Source organism: Lepidochelys kempii, chromosome 8 (genome assembly GCF_965140265.1).
Source record: "Lepidochelys kempii isolate rLepKem1 chromosome 8, rLepKem1.hap2, whole genome shotgun sequence".
Taxonomy (NCBI): Eukaryota; Metazoa; Chordata; order Testudines; family Cheloniidae; genus Lepidochelys; species Lepidochelys kempii.
In genome coordinates, this window is record NC_133263.1 from 72,518,247 (window position 1) to 72,533,302 (window position 15,056).

General features: G+C 35.7%; 1 protein-coding gene across 6 annotated transcripts in view; it reads right to left on the reverse strand.

Moving 5' to 3' along the window:
• Window positions 1–2,469: 2,469 nt before the first annotated feature.
• PTBP2 (polypyrimidine tract binding protein 2) overlaps window positions 2,470–15,056 on the reverse strand; it is an 89,113-nt gene continuing 76,526 nt past the window's right edge. For 3 of the 6 annotated variants that reach the window (XM_073356965.1, XM_073356970.1, XM_073356971.1), the window contains 6 exons: window positions 8,342–8,496; window positions 6,832–6,865; window positions 6,320–6,412; window positions 5,415–5,631; window positions 5,230–5,307; window positions 2,470–5,068 (listed from right to left, as the gene is read on the reverse strand). In XM_073356965.1, the coding sequence (XP_073213066.1) occupies window positions 4,936–5,068; window positions 5,230–5,307; window positions 5,415–5,631; window positions 6,320–6,412; window positions 6,832–6,865; window positions 8,342–8,496 (710 nt within the window). In that variant the 3' untranslated portion in view covers window positions 2,470–4,935. The remainder of the gene's footprint in view (window positions 5,069–5,229; window positions 5,308–5,414; window positions 5,632–6,319; window positions 6,413–6,831; window positions 6,866–8,341; window positions 8,497–15,056) is intronic. The other 3 variants (XM_073356969.1, XM_073356968.1, XM_073356967.1) reach the window with 3 other exon arrangements.

Consider the following 15,056-nt stretch of genomic DNA (forward strand, 5'->3'; position numbering starts at 1 on the left):
CCTTGTCTTACTGTGACAGTTTGTGGCCCTGTGCTTAGGCTAAGGCCTTTGGCTAAGCAGCAGAGGCAGCCATAAGCTGGGAAGCGAACGGTCAGATCCTCACATTCCAAACTAGTCACATTGAAATAAGGTGCTATTGGGCAGTTAGGAATACAATCCTGTCCTGATAGTGCCTATCACCTCCAGAAAAAGGGAAGTGCCTAGAAGATGTAAAAGGAAACTTACTTTGATAGCATCCTGTCTGGCAAGAACTCACTTAAAAATAGCTGGGATGTGAAATCCTCACTTCTGTATTGTTTTGTCATTATAGTTCCCACTCTGCTATTGTTTGTCTGTATAATCTCTGTCTGGTTCTGTGATTGTTTCTGTCTGCTGTATAATTAATTTTGCTGGGTGTAAACTAATTAAGGTGGTGGGATATAATTGGTTACATAATCATGTTACAATATGTTAGGATTGGTTAGTTAAATTTCAGGAAAATGATTGGTTAAGGTATAGCTAAGCAGAACTCAAGTTTTACTATATAATCAGTAGTCAATGAGGAAGTGGGTGGGTGTGGGTGGGTCTGTGGGTGAGATGGGAACAGGGAATGGGGGTAAGAAAATTGGAATCATGTTTTCCTAAGGGAGGGGGAAATGGGAACACAGAATGGGAGTAAGGAAGTTGGAATCATGTTTGGCTAAGGGTAGAAATGGGAACAGGGACACAGGTGTAAGGCTCTGTGGTGTCAGAGCTGGGAAGGAGGATACTAAGGAAGGAAACTGGAATCATGCTTGCTGGAAGTTCACCCCAATAAACATCGAATTGTTTGCACCTTTGGACTTCGGGTATTGTTGCTCTCTGTTCATGCGAGAAGGACCAGGGAAGTAAGTGGGTGAAGGAATAAGCCCCCTAACAAAGATATCTGTATTTTAAAATATCAAAGATGCCTACGGAACTTGAAAGTTCCAATAAGGTATCAGAGTAACAGCCGTGTTAGTCTGTATTCGCAAAAAGAAAAGGAGTACTTGTGGCACCTTAGAGACTAACCAATTTATTTGAGCATGAGCTTTCGTGAGCTACAGCTCCCTTCATTGGATGCGTACCGTGGAAACTGCAGAAGACATTATATACACACAGAGACCATGAAACAATACCTCCTCCCACCCCACTGTCTTGCTGGTAATAGCTTATCTAAAGTGATCATCAAGTTGGGCCATTTCCAGCACAAATCCAGGTTTTGTGCTGGAAATGGCCCAACTTGATGATCACTTTAGATAAGCTATTACCAGCAGGAGAGTGGGGTGGGAGGAGGCATTGTTTCATGGTCTCTGTGTGTATATAATGTCTTCTGCAGTTTCCACGGTACGCATCCAATGAAGGGAGCTGTAGCTCACGAAAGCTCATGCTCAAATAAATTGGTTAGTCTCTAAGGTGCCACAAGTACTCCTTTTCTTTTTCCAATAAGGTAGCTTACGTGGGTACTGCATTATTTTTATGCTAAAAAGTTATTCAAACCTCTTTGTGTTAAGAATAATTTACATCTTAAAAATATGAATGTTGATTTTTCAAATGATCAACATTTTATATAAATTTAGATAATAATGCAAGAAAGATAATGTCAGCTCAGTCTTCTAGCAGTTCTTCCAGCAATTAGGACATTTAATCTTTGCATTATCTAAACAAATATCTTTACTTTTCACTCTTTATAGTAGGGCAGTTTTATTTTTTGTTTTTTTTGCATAATGCAGTAAAGAGTTGTGTTGATCATTATAATCTTCCCAATTACAGAAATTGTAACCATATTTCTATAATTAATAACCTTGTAATTGTCTATCACATCTATTAGAGAATTCAAGTTAGTCAAGAACTGAACAGTGGATTTTCTTCATTGAGTTTATAGACGACACCTTTATGGCAGTTATAAGACCATCATTTTTTAATTTAAATGTATATAAACAGCCTCATAATGTGTGTTAATGGGTTTATAACAAATAGAATTTCTGCTTGAGTTTTTGTAACAGAACTTAACAACCTGAGAAAATAATTATAGCTAACTATTCTTAGAATAACATGTTTGGAAATGTTCAATTAAACAAATAAAAACACCCCTAAATTTGTAAACATCTCACCAGATGCATGTACTGTAAAGTTATTTCTACATTATACATACAACTTTCACTGTACCGCTATCTGATACAGATGGTTCAAAGTATAAATAGTTCAGCAAGCGCTGAATACTAGGAATGGTAACTTTCAACTCATATTTCTCCTCAGATACAGTTGAGCACATTTTACCATGCATTCAGAAGACAAATTTAGTCTCATTACTTATTAGTTCTGGATGCTGTCAAACTAATTCATTAAAATTCTGCTTTTAAAAATAAAGGGGACATCATGCTGTTACAAGTGAAAGACTTAGTCTACAACAGGCTTGTAAATTAGACTTTGTAATATACAAAGCTTTAAATTGGTTCACAAAGTTTCAGACAGAGTTGAAATCATTTTATTTGTAGTTCAGTCTCAGTGATGATTGCAATATCTGAAGCGTAACTTCAGAGCCATACTTAGGGCATGTTCCTGACCAAGCAGATTTCAATGCAATGCATTTTTATTTAGTATAGTGGAGACTAATGCAACACCGCTAGGTTATGTGGTAACCTTTAACTATTTGACAGATAGTTATTGATTATACAGTAATCCTAAAGAACAGACACCAGGTCATAAAGTAATCTGACATCAATAAACCTACAGTAGCTGTATGGAAGAAGTGACAAAAAAAAATGTTTTGAACCTTGATAGCTTTTACCAATACAGAACTTCAAAATTATACAGTTATTCTTTCAATGGGACTATGTGTTAAGTTATTTTTAACCTAGAAAAATTAACATTTATTATGCAGAAGAAAATAAATTTAAAATAAATGTGTAGAAGCTAACTTGCCAAAAGAATTTTCTTGAATGTTTTTTCAGAACAGGTGGGAAAAAAGATCACCATCTATAATATGGTCCACTGTTCTAATATTTGCTTTAGCAACTTGGTCACTTTGGGGTTTTTTGTTTTGTTTTTTAACCTATGAGAATATTTTATGATTAGTAGAAAATCTTTAACAGACACAAAAGATGGAAGATGAAATTGCAGCAAGACAGCATGGCAAACCTGAGAGATCTATTAGTGCATAAATCTCCTTAAAACAGAAAAGAGAGAGAAAAAGAGCACTAACAAACCACAATAAAAGTTGTCCTCAAAGTAGTAGGTTATAACAGGGTGGGAAATGTGTAATATACATGTACTCCTCCAAAGCAGTTACTGTCTTTCTAAATATAAGGAGCTGATGTATTTTCACAGCATCAGATTTACTTATGGTATAAAGCCATACAATTGTAAAATGATTACTATGATTATTCTTTTCCCACCCTGGCACAGAATAAACATGAATTCAGAAGCACAGTGGGAGTGGAAAACAAAGAAGAGAAGAGAGAAAAGGCAGCAGAGAAAGACAGAAAAGGTGAATACAGAGCTACAGAAGTGTTTATTGAGCATGCTACAGAGGTAAGCAGAGTACACACAAAATGAAATTAAACGACTGTCAAACCTCCCAACTTTGTTAGAAAATTAATTTTTAATTGTGCCGCTTTCAAACTATACTGAATTTTACATTTCTAAAGATGTAAAAACTTAACTAATAGAAAATATACATGACCTTTTTCTACATAGATAACAGAATCTATGAATCTTGAAACTAAGTACATCAATTTCAAAAAGTATTGGTCATTTAAACAGAATCAGATTAAACAGTTCAGATTGACAGAAGAACTGTTGTCAAATTAATTTGATCTGTAGATTCTGAGCCATGTTTATAGTAAAGTCAGATCGATTTCTAATACAAAATATTTTGAAGAGATTTATTAAAACTGAATATTACAATGCAAGGTAAATTAAGACTAAAGGCACATAAACTTTGGTCCCACCTGGTTGTCAGTTTTAAAAAACTGCCACAAAATTAACCTTCCTGCAAGTGTTCGCAGTACACTTTCTTCATCTTTGAAAAATACATGCACCAGTTCCTGAACTAGCTAGACCAGTCTGCACATGCTCAGAAATCCACAACCATATTCCAAATCTTAATTACAAACTAAAGATGGCAATATATATTTAAATGCACATAAGTCATGTCAACTTCAAAAACATCTACGAAAAATATTCAACCACAAACAAGACATTACTTAGTGCTGACATTTATATGATACGTCCCACAAGAGTGTGTACAAAAAGGTTAAGATTCCACAATGCTTTCCACATAGGGCTCAAAAAAAAATCACAGAAATCACTTTTTTCTCCTTTAAGAAATTAATATTCTGTACCGTGTTCATTTTCTCTAATGCCTACATTCATAACTGAATCTAGACCAGAATCATGAAATACAGAAGGCCATTTACAAAAAAAAGTTAAAGTAGCAGAAATAAAATATGCTGTGTTTTAATCTTTCAAAGTAATGTATCTTATCTGATTAAAAAGAAAGATACGTGACAACCCAATAAGTAATAAAAGAGTTCCAAGCAGGAGAAACAAAAACCTTAACCTTTTTACACACCCCTGCCTAAATATATTTTAATTCTCATGTAACACTGTGCCCCAGCCAACCAAATTCATTTTACTAGCAAATGTAATTCTAGCAACACTAGTTTTCCTTTTTAAGGCACGTATGTCAACTAACTTGAAAAACTGTGGGCTTAACTTGAAACCCTTTTAAACAAAATGATGTTTCTCTAAACAGATGAAAAACCAACAGTTAATATCACTGCTTTTCTTTTCTTATGAATGTTTTTTTTAAAACAACCAAGGAATGATAACAGCATGAAAGACAGAAGTCAAACTCTGGTCCCCACTCTCCTGAACAGTCAATAGGTGACGACACTGAACAATGCGATACACCTTCATTTTTTATCTCCCATTTTAAATTGTTGATTTTGAGAAAGAAACTCTCAGATGGTGATTTTCTCCAAGATTGTAATTATGCAGATCAATCAAAGCCTGAATAGCTTCTTCCACTGTTGACATCTGAAGAAGTGCCATCTTGTGATCTCTTCTGAAACAAAAACAACAACATTAGGAACTCAACCAATACTAAATAAGGGCCTAAAAACCTTTCTTCCCTCTCCAGAAGAGTATTTTTTCAAGACATTCTGTTAAAACATATGAAGTCAATCTTTTGTTCAAAACATAGGGATTCAAGGAAAACGTGCTTACTGAAAAAATTTAAATGCTTTCACAGTGCCTCCAGTGTTAGCAAACAGTGTGCGCAGATCATCTTCTGCTACTGATGGTCTAGAAAAATGAAAAACAAAAACACACATATAAGAATTAATTATCAGTGGATCTAGTATTTTATGGCTTATGTGAATCCCACTGGCTTATTGTCATACAACACTTACGGAATATTAGACAGGTGAAGAGTTGCAGATGGAGGGAATATATTCTGAAAATTTTTTGAGCCAGGTTTCTTGAAGCGATGCAAGGGTGAATTACCAAAATCTTTAGTTAGCCCTTGGTCATCAAGTCCCTCTCGAGGTAGCTGTACTGTCTGATGCTTGGAAAGGGTAACTCGAATAATCTTCCCATACATTTTTTGTCCATTAAGATGACTCATGGCTGAAAAAGACAAATTTATTAAATTCAGTGCTACATTTCAACACCCTGCAAGGATGGCATATACTTTCTCATTAAATCACTGATTTCAGCCAACACTGCAAGCTAGAAAAATAATTCAATTTCAAAGTTAGTTTGTAAAGTTTTCAAAACTGCACTGCTATGTTTAGCCATGTATTCAGTAAAACAAACATGGAAACACAACCCTATTTTATTCTGTTATTTGAATGGTCCAAATAACTTATTCCAGGTGAAAAAGCCCACCATGACACTAACCAACATACACACCACTACCTAGTATTATGATCAAACTTATTTTCTCTGATTTAATTGTGGTATTTTTGCATGTGCTATTGTGCTGATATGGCCAGTGAAGTAGCAGACTGATGTCCATAGGGTTAGATTAGAATTTGAAGTTAATGTTTAGTTCAGAAAATAAATTAACACCTCTTTCTCCTCCAACAACACTATTATTCTGTTCACATAAAGCAGCACATACACATACGATTTTTGGAATACAGAACGACTTGATGTAATAAGTTTTCATGTCTCATGGATAGTCTGGGATCTGAGAAAAACTAGAATAAGAGTAGACTGACATATATGAACATGTTCATTTTAATTTCCACAATATTATTTCAAATACTTAAATTTACAGATTTAAATGAGGCATAAATTAATCTAATCTTACCCAGCTGTGACTGGTTCCCATCTGCCATCTGTATAAGAGCACTGTCTTTCTTATTGTATAAAATCTTCACACGCTGCACATCCCCATAAACACCTTTTTTAGAGTCAGAGAGGTAATCCAAAAGAATAATTAATTTTAAGTCTAACCAACTAAACAGCACATTTTGACATATCAATGAAACATTCAGACATCAACAAGATCACCCACTCAATCTCAACATTCACACAAATGAATAAAGAAGATCAAGATTTTGAATAGTGAATTTTGAAAAGAATAAATTTTTGATAAACCCTCAAAAGCTATGTGAATGATATTAAATTAAAGACCATGCAAAATATATTAGCATGCATTAAAAGAAAATCTTGTGTCTATGGAGAGTTTTTAAACAGCAAAAGAAAAATAGCAAAAGATTTACTATTCAACTTTAAGCCAAAAGTGCTAGCTAAAAATAAGAATTAAGGTGAAACAAAAATTAAATCAATAATAAAAGTATAGTGCTAACAATAACATACCGAAGAGGGTAAACAGACTTTGGGGCGTAACCATCTTTAGAAGGAGAGAAGAGCAAGCAGCGTAAGACAAGAAGAGAGAAGAGTCGAGGAAGAGCGGAGATGAACAGATCATCCATAACGAAGGGTGGTTCCCGCAGAATGGTGAGGTGGTCATGGATCATGGTTCAAGGCGGTTAATTGGGGCAAGTTGGTCCGAGGAACACATTTTGTTCAAGCACAGAAGCATGAACATAGGGAATGAAGACAGGGAACGTAGACAAGGATAAGGAAAATAAAGGATAAGACGGGGGAGGGCATGGGAATTTGAGGAAAGACAAGGAAAGGGAAGGTGAACACAAAAGGAGAAGGATGAAATGGGGAAGGGAAACAGCAATGCAGAAGAAAAAAAGGAAGTGGGGAACAAAAAAAAATAAAATATAGGTCAGTACATAGGAAATGCAGGAATTTGGTCAGAAAATGGTTGGTTTATGTACTGTACAAGGAAAAAAACTGAGTAAAATGTTGTCACCCAAGACAAATATGGGTAAAGTACATCCATATCAAAGAATAAATTACAGCATTTCATCTCAACATGAAAAAAAAAAAAAGCATGCAATAGAAATTTTAAACTTTGAACTTCAAGTGCATAAGCATGGCTGGGTATGAAATGCCGGCAAAAATCTTTCAAAATGGCACTCTGATCCAAACATTTTAACATGCAAGACTGTGGATGACAAAATAGTAACAAATGATAAATAAGCTTCATGAATCATATTAACAGAGGCCAGTTAAAAATGAAACAAGTATTCCAACTAGACAAACTGCTACATCAAACTTCCCACATTTCATACCAGCTTTCACAGCAATTAAAAAATTGTACAAGACAGTAAAAATGCAAAACTAAATAAAACCCCTTAGATTTTAGAGTTAGCAAGAAAGGTAACAGTATTAAGGTGAAAAATGTTTTTGAAGACAAATGAATAATAACTGCAAAGAAAAAATTACTAAGAGAGACTGGAAGAGTGCCTCGTCAAGATCTTTGGGAGAACCTTCAAAGAAAAACGTGTTAGAGCAGTTCACATAAATTAAGATTTTAAAAATGCAGTGACATGTAAGCATGAAATGAAGCAGCAAATAATTAGAAAAGAAAAACACAATTCTACTTTACATAAAATATAATCTACAAGTTAGAATACATTTTGTTGTTTTTGTGAAAATATTTAAATTACAAATTGAAAACCAAACATGCAGTATTTACCATATTTTTTTTAGGAAAAATAGGTAGCCAAATATCAAAGGATATTTTAAGTTGTTAGCTACCTAGGAAAACAAAAATATTTAACTATAATAGAAAAAAAATATAAAGTTTTATAGTTTCAAAATTAATTTAGACATACAAAAAACAAGAAAAAATACTTTGATCTTAAAGTAAGCAAGTGAAAATAGAGGCAAGTGCAAAAAAATGAAAACATTCACAAATGAAGTGTGATTAAAAAATAAGGAATAAAAAAGAGTTAATGGTTTCACTGACCTCTTCATTTAAATTGCTAACCAGGAGGACTGTATTGCCACCAGCTGAGACTCCAGGCATACCCACTCGGCCAGCAGCAGCAGCAGCTGCTGCAGCAGCAGCATTCGGAATAGCCAAAGGACTCAGCGCTCCTGGAACAGCTGCAACAGGAAGCCCTAATTTTAAAATAAAGCATATTTTACGAAATACACACAAGTCATTTAAAAATATCTAAATCAGAAGTACAAACACTGTATTGTTTACACAAAAGAATTCATTCCACGATTCGTATTTTCCAACGCTTAGTGAAATGGATCAGTAATAAATATCAGGAGAAAAAGCAGGGTTCTCGCTATTTTTCTTGCTTCAAAGCACTTCTTATGCCACTTCACTTTTCTAAAGACCATTTTGTTTTCAATCAAATGCAGTTCTTGTGAACCACACACATTGCTCTTTTTTCCTAGATTAAAGCAAAAATCCTCCCTAATAATATCTACAGTATCTGGTTTAGAAAAGGTTCAGAAAAGGGCAACGAAAATTATTAGGGTATGGAATGACTTCTGTATGAGGAGAGATTAACAACACTGGGACTTTTCAGCTTGGAAAAGAGATGACTAAAGGGAGATATGATTGAGGTCTATAAAATCATGACTGGTATGGAGAAAGTAAATAAGGAAGTGTTATTTACTCCTCATAACACAAGAACTAGGGGTCATCAAATGAAATGAACAGGCAGCAGGGTTAAAACAAACAAAAGGAAGTATTTCTTCACACAGCCAACCTGTGGAACTCTTTCCCAGAGAATGTTGTGAAGACCAAGACTATAACAGGGTTCAAAAAAGAACTAGATAAATTCAGGGAGGATAGGGCCATCAATGGCTATTAGCCAGGATGGGCAGGGATGGTATCCCTAGCCTCTGTTTGCCAGAAGCTGGGAATGGGCGAGAAGGGATGGATCACTTCGTGATTACCTGTTCTGTTCAATCCCTCAGAAGCACCTGGTATTGGCCACTGTTGGAAGACAGGACACTGGGCTAGATGGACTTTTGGTCTGACCAAGTATGGCTGTTTTTATGTTCTTATCAAAATGATCTGAAGAAATCTTTTTGATGTTTAATTAATCTTGTTGCCTGAATACACCAGTCAAGTCAGTGAAACTAAATATTAATGCAAGTTGTCTTCACCATTATATTTCCTTTATATTACCCTTTGGTATTAGTTACTTTCTTCACTTCAACTTGATGCTTTAGGCTAGGTTACAACCTTGCAGAGCAAGGCAAATAGAGTAGCCTACATATTACCCATCGCGTTAGGCTCAGTGGGGGGGTGGGGGGAGGAGGGAGTTCCAGCCATGAAGACGCAGGAATATTCAGTCCAGGGACATAGCTCCATAGTGGTAATCTTCCCTAGCCTCTCTGCCTCCTAAGAATGTTCATTCAGGAATTCAACTGCCATTGGCCACCCTATTGGAGCTCCTCCCCTCCAAAGCAGCTACGGCATTGTACAAGGATACTATTAATTTATGATGGGTTTTCCCAGTGGAATTCCTTGGGTACATAGTGAGCATACTGTCACCCAAGGATACACTCCTTCCCCACCATCCTGTGAAGTTGTGTCCCTGTGCTATGCCTGCACTACCTTTTACAGATAAATTAGATGTGCTAGTTTTATTTGTACAAGTACATTTTATTTAGTCTCCAACAAATAAAAAGACTAGCACAAAAATCATAATTGTTCAAATTATTACTTTGTTCTACTGCACATTATTTGCCACTACTGCACTAGGCCTTGCAGATTTCACAATGTGGTCTTCCGATGCCTAGATGATGATACTAAATAAAAATTTAACACAGGACCATTGTAACCTTGACCAGTTGGGCCCACCAACGCATCTAAATAGAAATCTTTGCTTTGTAGATGAGAATTGAATTTTCTCCCTTCTTCCCCAAAAGTGAGTTAATTTTGTTTAAAAATAAAAATAAGGGAAAGGCAAAAGAATTCTTCAGTCTCAGATAGTGAGTAAATACTGAGCAGCTAATTGTGACCGTACTCGTCAATAAAAAAAAGAAAATATTCCCAACACTACTAAAAATAGATATTGTAGCAGGAAGAAAAATGCAGAGGTGTAAAATAAGTGTGGTTACAAAGTTTATTTCACACAAAGTAAGTAAAATTTCCATGCTCCACCTCATTAATCATGTTTCTTTTACAGGGGGGAATTTATGGGAGATAAATAATTAACACATTGAGATTTTACTGTGCTGGACAAAAGGACTAGCTAAGTATATAATATTAATTTATTATTATTAATAGTGGGATAGCCAGTAACTATTATGCAGTAATGGTAAAACAAAACAACAAAAACCATGTTAGGGATAGAGATTAATTTTGAAAATATTTTTATGGCATTACATAAATCCAAGTTATATTCTCCCTTAAAAAACATGTTCAGTTCTGGTCATTCCATGTAAAAAGAGATACAGAAGGGTTGAAAGAAGGGCAATTAAAATTAATGATGTGAAAGGATTTTCAAAAGAGAAGAGAGTTTTAAAAGGTATTTGTCTAAAGCAGCGGTTCCCAAACTTGTTCCGCCGCTTGTGCAGGGAAAGCCCCTGGTGGGCTGGGCCGGTTTGTTTACGCACTGGCCGCTGCTTCCAGCGGCTCGCATTGGCTTGGAGCAGCGAACCGCAGCCACTGGGAGCTGCGATCAACCAAACCTGTGGACACGGCAGGTAAACAAACCGGCCCGGCCCGCCAGGGGCTTTCCCTGCACAAGCGGCGGTTCAAGTTTGGGAACCGCTGGTCTATAGTGTCATAACACAGGTATACAAAATAATGAACGCTACTGAGAAGGTTAACTAGACAATCCTATTTAGTCCCTCTTGTAACTCAAGAAAAAGGGGAAGGAGGCATCTAATAAAATTAAAGGGCAACACATTTAAAGACAATAAGAATGCTCTGGTTTTTAGCACAATGCATAGAGTTTAGTGGGATTCAACAAGGGATTAGACATTTTTATTAATAAGAACATCCAGTTATATTAGAAAGGCTAAATATGTGTAAATGGACAATCAAGCTTCAGGATATAAGCCAATCACTAGCTATCTGGGGGTTAGGAAAAAACTTCCCCCACGGACACAATATTGTATAATTGTCCATAATGAGAGCTGTCTATAATCTTCCATTGAAATGTAGTACTGGTCGCTGTCAGAGAAAGTATATGGGATTAGACAGCCCACTGGTAGTTCAGCATGGCAATTCCTATATTCCTCAAATCCACTTTTCACTTTCTTTTCCACAGTTGACCTCCATGAAAATTTATACTGCTACATACAAATGTATCAATAAACAACAGAAAAGTAAGTTAGATGTAAAAATGATGTGCCGAAGTTTTCCAAAAGTCGTAATTAAAGTTGTGCCCTGAATGTTTCAAATAGTAAAGGGCAGAGAGGCATCTGGCAATTAACTGATTTTCCCTTAAATAGCTATGTTCTGCTGTTATATCACAGAAGAAATGCACAGATATCAGGCACTGTATTAGAGCAACAGAACCAGCCAATAAAGAGGCTGAGATAAGTGAAAAAATCGAAAATATACCCAAAATATTGAACGCTATTCAATACCTCCAGTTTTTCACATATCCCATGGAAGAAGATAAGGTGAACCCCTCATCCCCCATAGCTACAAACCAGAAAGAACATAACTTTCATAAAAGTTTGTAGAGCAGACAGTTAGAAAAAAACATCTATTTGCTTACAAGATGAAAAAATGTGTTCTGGAAGTCACATTGATGCACACTTGGAATCCCATAATGCTACTTTCTGTCTCCTCAAAAACAGTATCAGAACTATTTTAAAGAAAAAAAGTACGCACAACCAATTTTTAAATAAACCTTATTTCAGAAAAAAGTTTAATTATAATAAAATGTTATTTTTTATGTTGAAAAGACTGATTGTTAGGATCAATTGTTGTATAAGTTGGATGAAATTTCAGGAGAGACCATTTATTAATCAAAAACTAAGTAATTCCTCTAGTACAGGAGTCAGCAACCTTTCAGAAGTGGTGCACCAAGTCTTCATTTATTCACTCTAATTTAAGGTTTCACGTGCCAGTAATACATTTTAACGTTTTTGGAAGGTCTCTTTCTATACGTCTATAATATGAAACTAAACTCTTGTTGTATGCAAAGTAAATAAGATTTTTAAAATGTTTAAGCAGCTTCATTTAAAATTAAATTAATATGCAGAGCCCCCTGAACCGGTGGCCAGGACCAGGGCAATGAGAGTGCCACTGAAAATCAGTTCGAGGTGAGGAGGTGACAGGGAGAACTATGGGCTTCAAATATGTAATTTGTTTTTAAAAGTTTTTACTACTCCCTGTATTGTGAGAGCCACTACATTTTTGTGACAGCCATAAAAATGATACATTTACTCTCCTTGCTAGCTATATTGTAGTAGTTGATTTAAGTATACTTTTGAATTATATTAGTATTTCGGATTTTTGTGATGTAAATAAGAGGAAATAGAGCAATGTACAAAACTTGTCCCCCTAGGAAACATATTTTGAAAGAATTTAATTCAGACATAAAAAAAATGCAGAAATAGATTTTTATATTGTACATACCCATTTTTCATGTCTGTTTTCGGTAAGCTCAAGAAGTGTAGTTAAAAAAGGTCACATATGTATACATTAGCTGCAGAGTAAACATTCAGTAAAGATGCACAAGACAAAGGGGCACGATACTATGTGCCCACTGCACAACTTTTTCCATGTGAAGTGGTAGAAGCCTAGCACAGTTTAAACATAGGCCATTTTTATCTATGAAAATGCCACAACACTAAAGAATCATTGCAGGAGATAGAAACAGTAGCTTTGTACCATTGGAAAGCAGAGCTTCCCAATGAGACTTAACACCCACTTCTAGTCCTCAAAGGTCCTGAAATAACAACATTTTAAAGCATGGGAAAGCTATTTCTGGCCCTTTTTAGAGGTTTTTTACAGCTAGAAATGGAGCCCTCTGAGCCCTCTACAGCTACAAATGTAGGTTTCAGAGTAACAGCCGTGTTAGTCTGTATTCGCAAAAAGAAAAGGAGGACTTGTGGCACCTTAGAGACTAACCAATTTATTAGAGCATAAGCTTTCGTGAGCTACAGCTCACTTCTTCAGATGCATATCGTGGAAACTGCAGCAGGCTTTATATATACACAGTCTCTACGTAAAAGAATAAATGGACACAAATCAGATGTCAAGAATTATAACATTCATAAACCAGTCGGAGAACACTTCAATCTCTCTGGTCACGCGATCACAGACATGAAGGTCGCTATCTTAAAACAAAAAAACTTCAAATCCAGACTCCAGCGAGAAACTGCTGAATTGGAATTCATTTGCAAATTGGATACTATTAATTTAGGCTTAAATAGAGACTTGGAGTGGCTAAGTCATTATGCAAGGTAGCCTGTTTCCTCTTGTTTTTTCCTACCCCCCCCCCCCCAGATGTTCTGGTTTAACTTGGATTTTAACTTGAAGAGTGGTCAGTTTGGATGAGCTATTACCAGCAGGAGAGTGAGTTTGTGTGTGTATGGGGGTGGGGGGGATGTGAGAACCTGGATTTATGCAGGAAATAGCCCAGCTTAATTGTCATGCACATTGTGTAAAGAGTTATCACTTTGGATGGGCTATCACCAGCAGGAGAGTGAATTTGTGTGGGGGGGTGGAGGGTGAGAAAACCTGGATTTGTGCTGGAAATCACTTTAGATAAGCTATTACCAGCAGGACAGTGGGGTGGGAATAGGTATTGTTTCATATTCTCTGTGTATATATAAAGCCTGCTGCAGTTTCCACGATATGCATCTGAAGAAGTGAGCTGTAGCTCACGAAAGCTTATGCTCTAATAAATTGGTTAGTCTCTAAGGTGCCACAAGTCCTCCTTTTCTTTTAGCTACTAATGTAGTATCTGATATTTTACAGGTAAAGGGATAAAAAATAGTCCCAATAATATTTTTTAAAACAGTCCTAAAATATTATTTTTGTATCCCCTGTGCAGACTACATAATGGCTTTCTTCTGGGATGAACCACATAACTCACCTTCTAGTTTTGCCATTTGCACAAGGCAGCCATTCCTAATTTATGCTGGAAAACACTTAAAACATACCAAAACATATTCCTATGCACCCTATATATCCAGGCATATAATTTATAACATATAATAATATGTAGCTACATTTATCTTTTCTGGTTTTGTATCTTCTACTATTGCATATCAATCGGTTCATGTCAAAATGCTGTGTTGTGTTATCAATTTGTTCCTGAGGTAATAATTAAGAAGATGGAAGAATAATTATTCAATGGAAGAATAAACATAGGAGCAAAGTGAAACTACCAATATTCATCTAAATGTCCTTACTAATTAAAATTCTCCACCACTACTGAAGGGCCTTTTCCCCTCTCAGAAAAGATATATAATAATGATTCTAATTAGAAATGATTTTTCTGTGTTTCTACAAAGCTTTAACCAACCTTAAATATACAGGTTTGATCCTGACTGGGGCTTCCGTGTACTACTACTATATTAAAAAAAACAGATGACTGCATTTTTATAATGTTCTTAACAATTAGCATAGTAAATCAGAATACAAAGGAACAGCTTACCAGGACCTGAAGCGGAAGCTCTCCAAAAGTTATATCCTCTAAAGTAGCGTTTCTCAAATGCATCCACTGGGGCCACATGCGGCC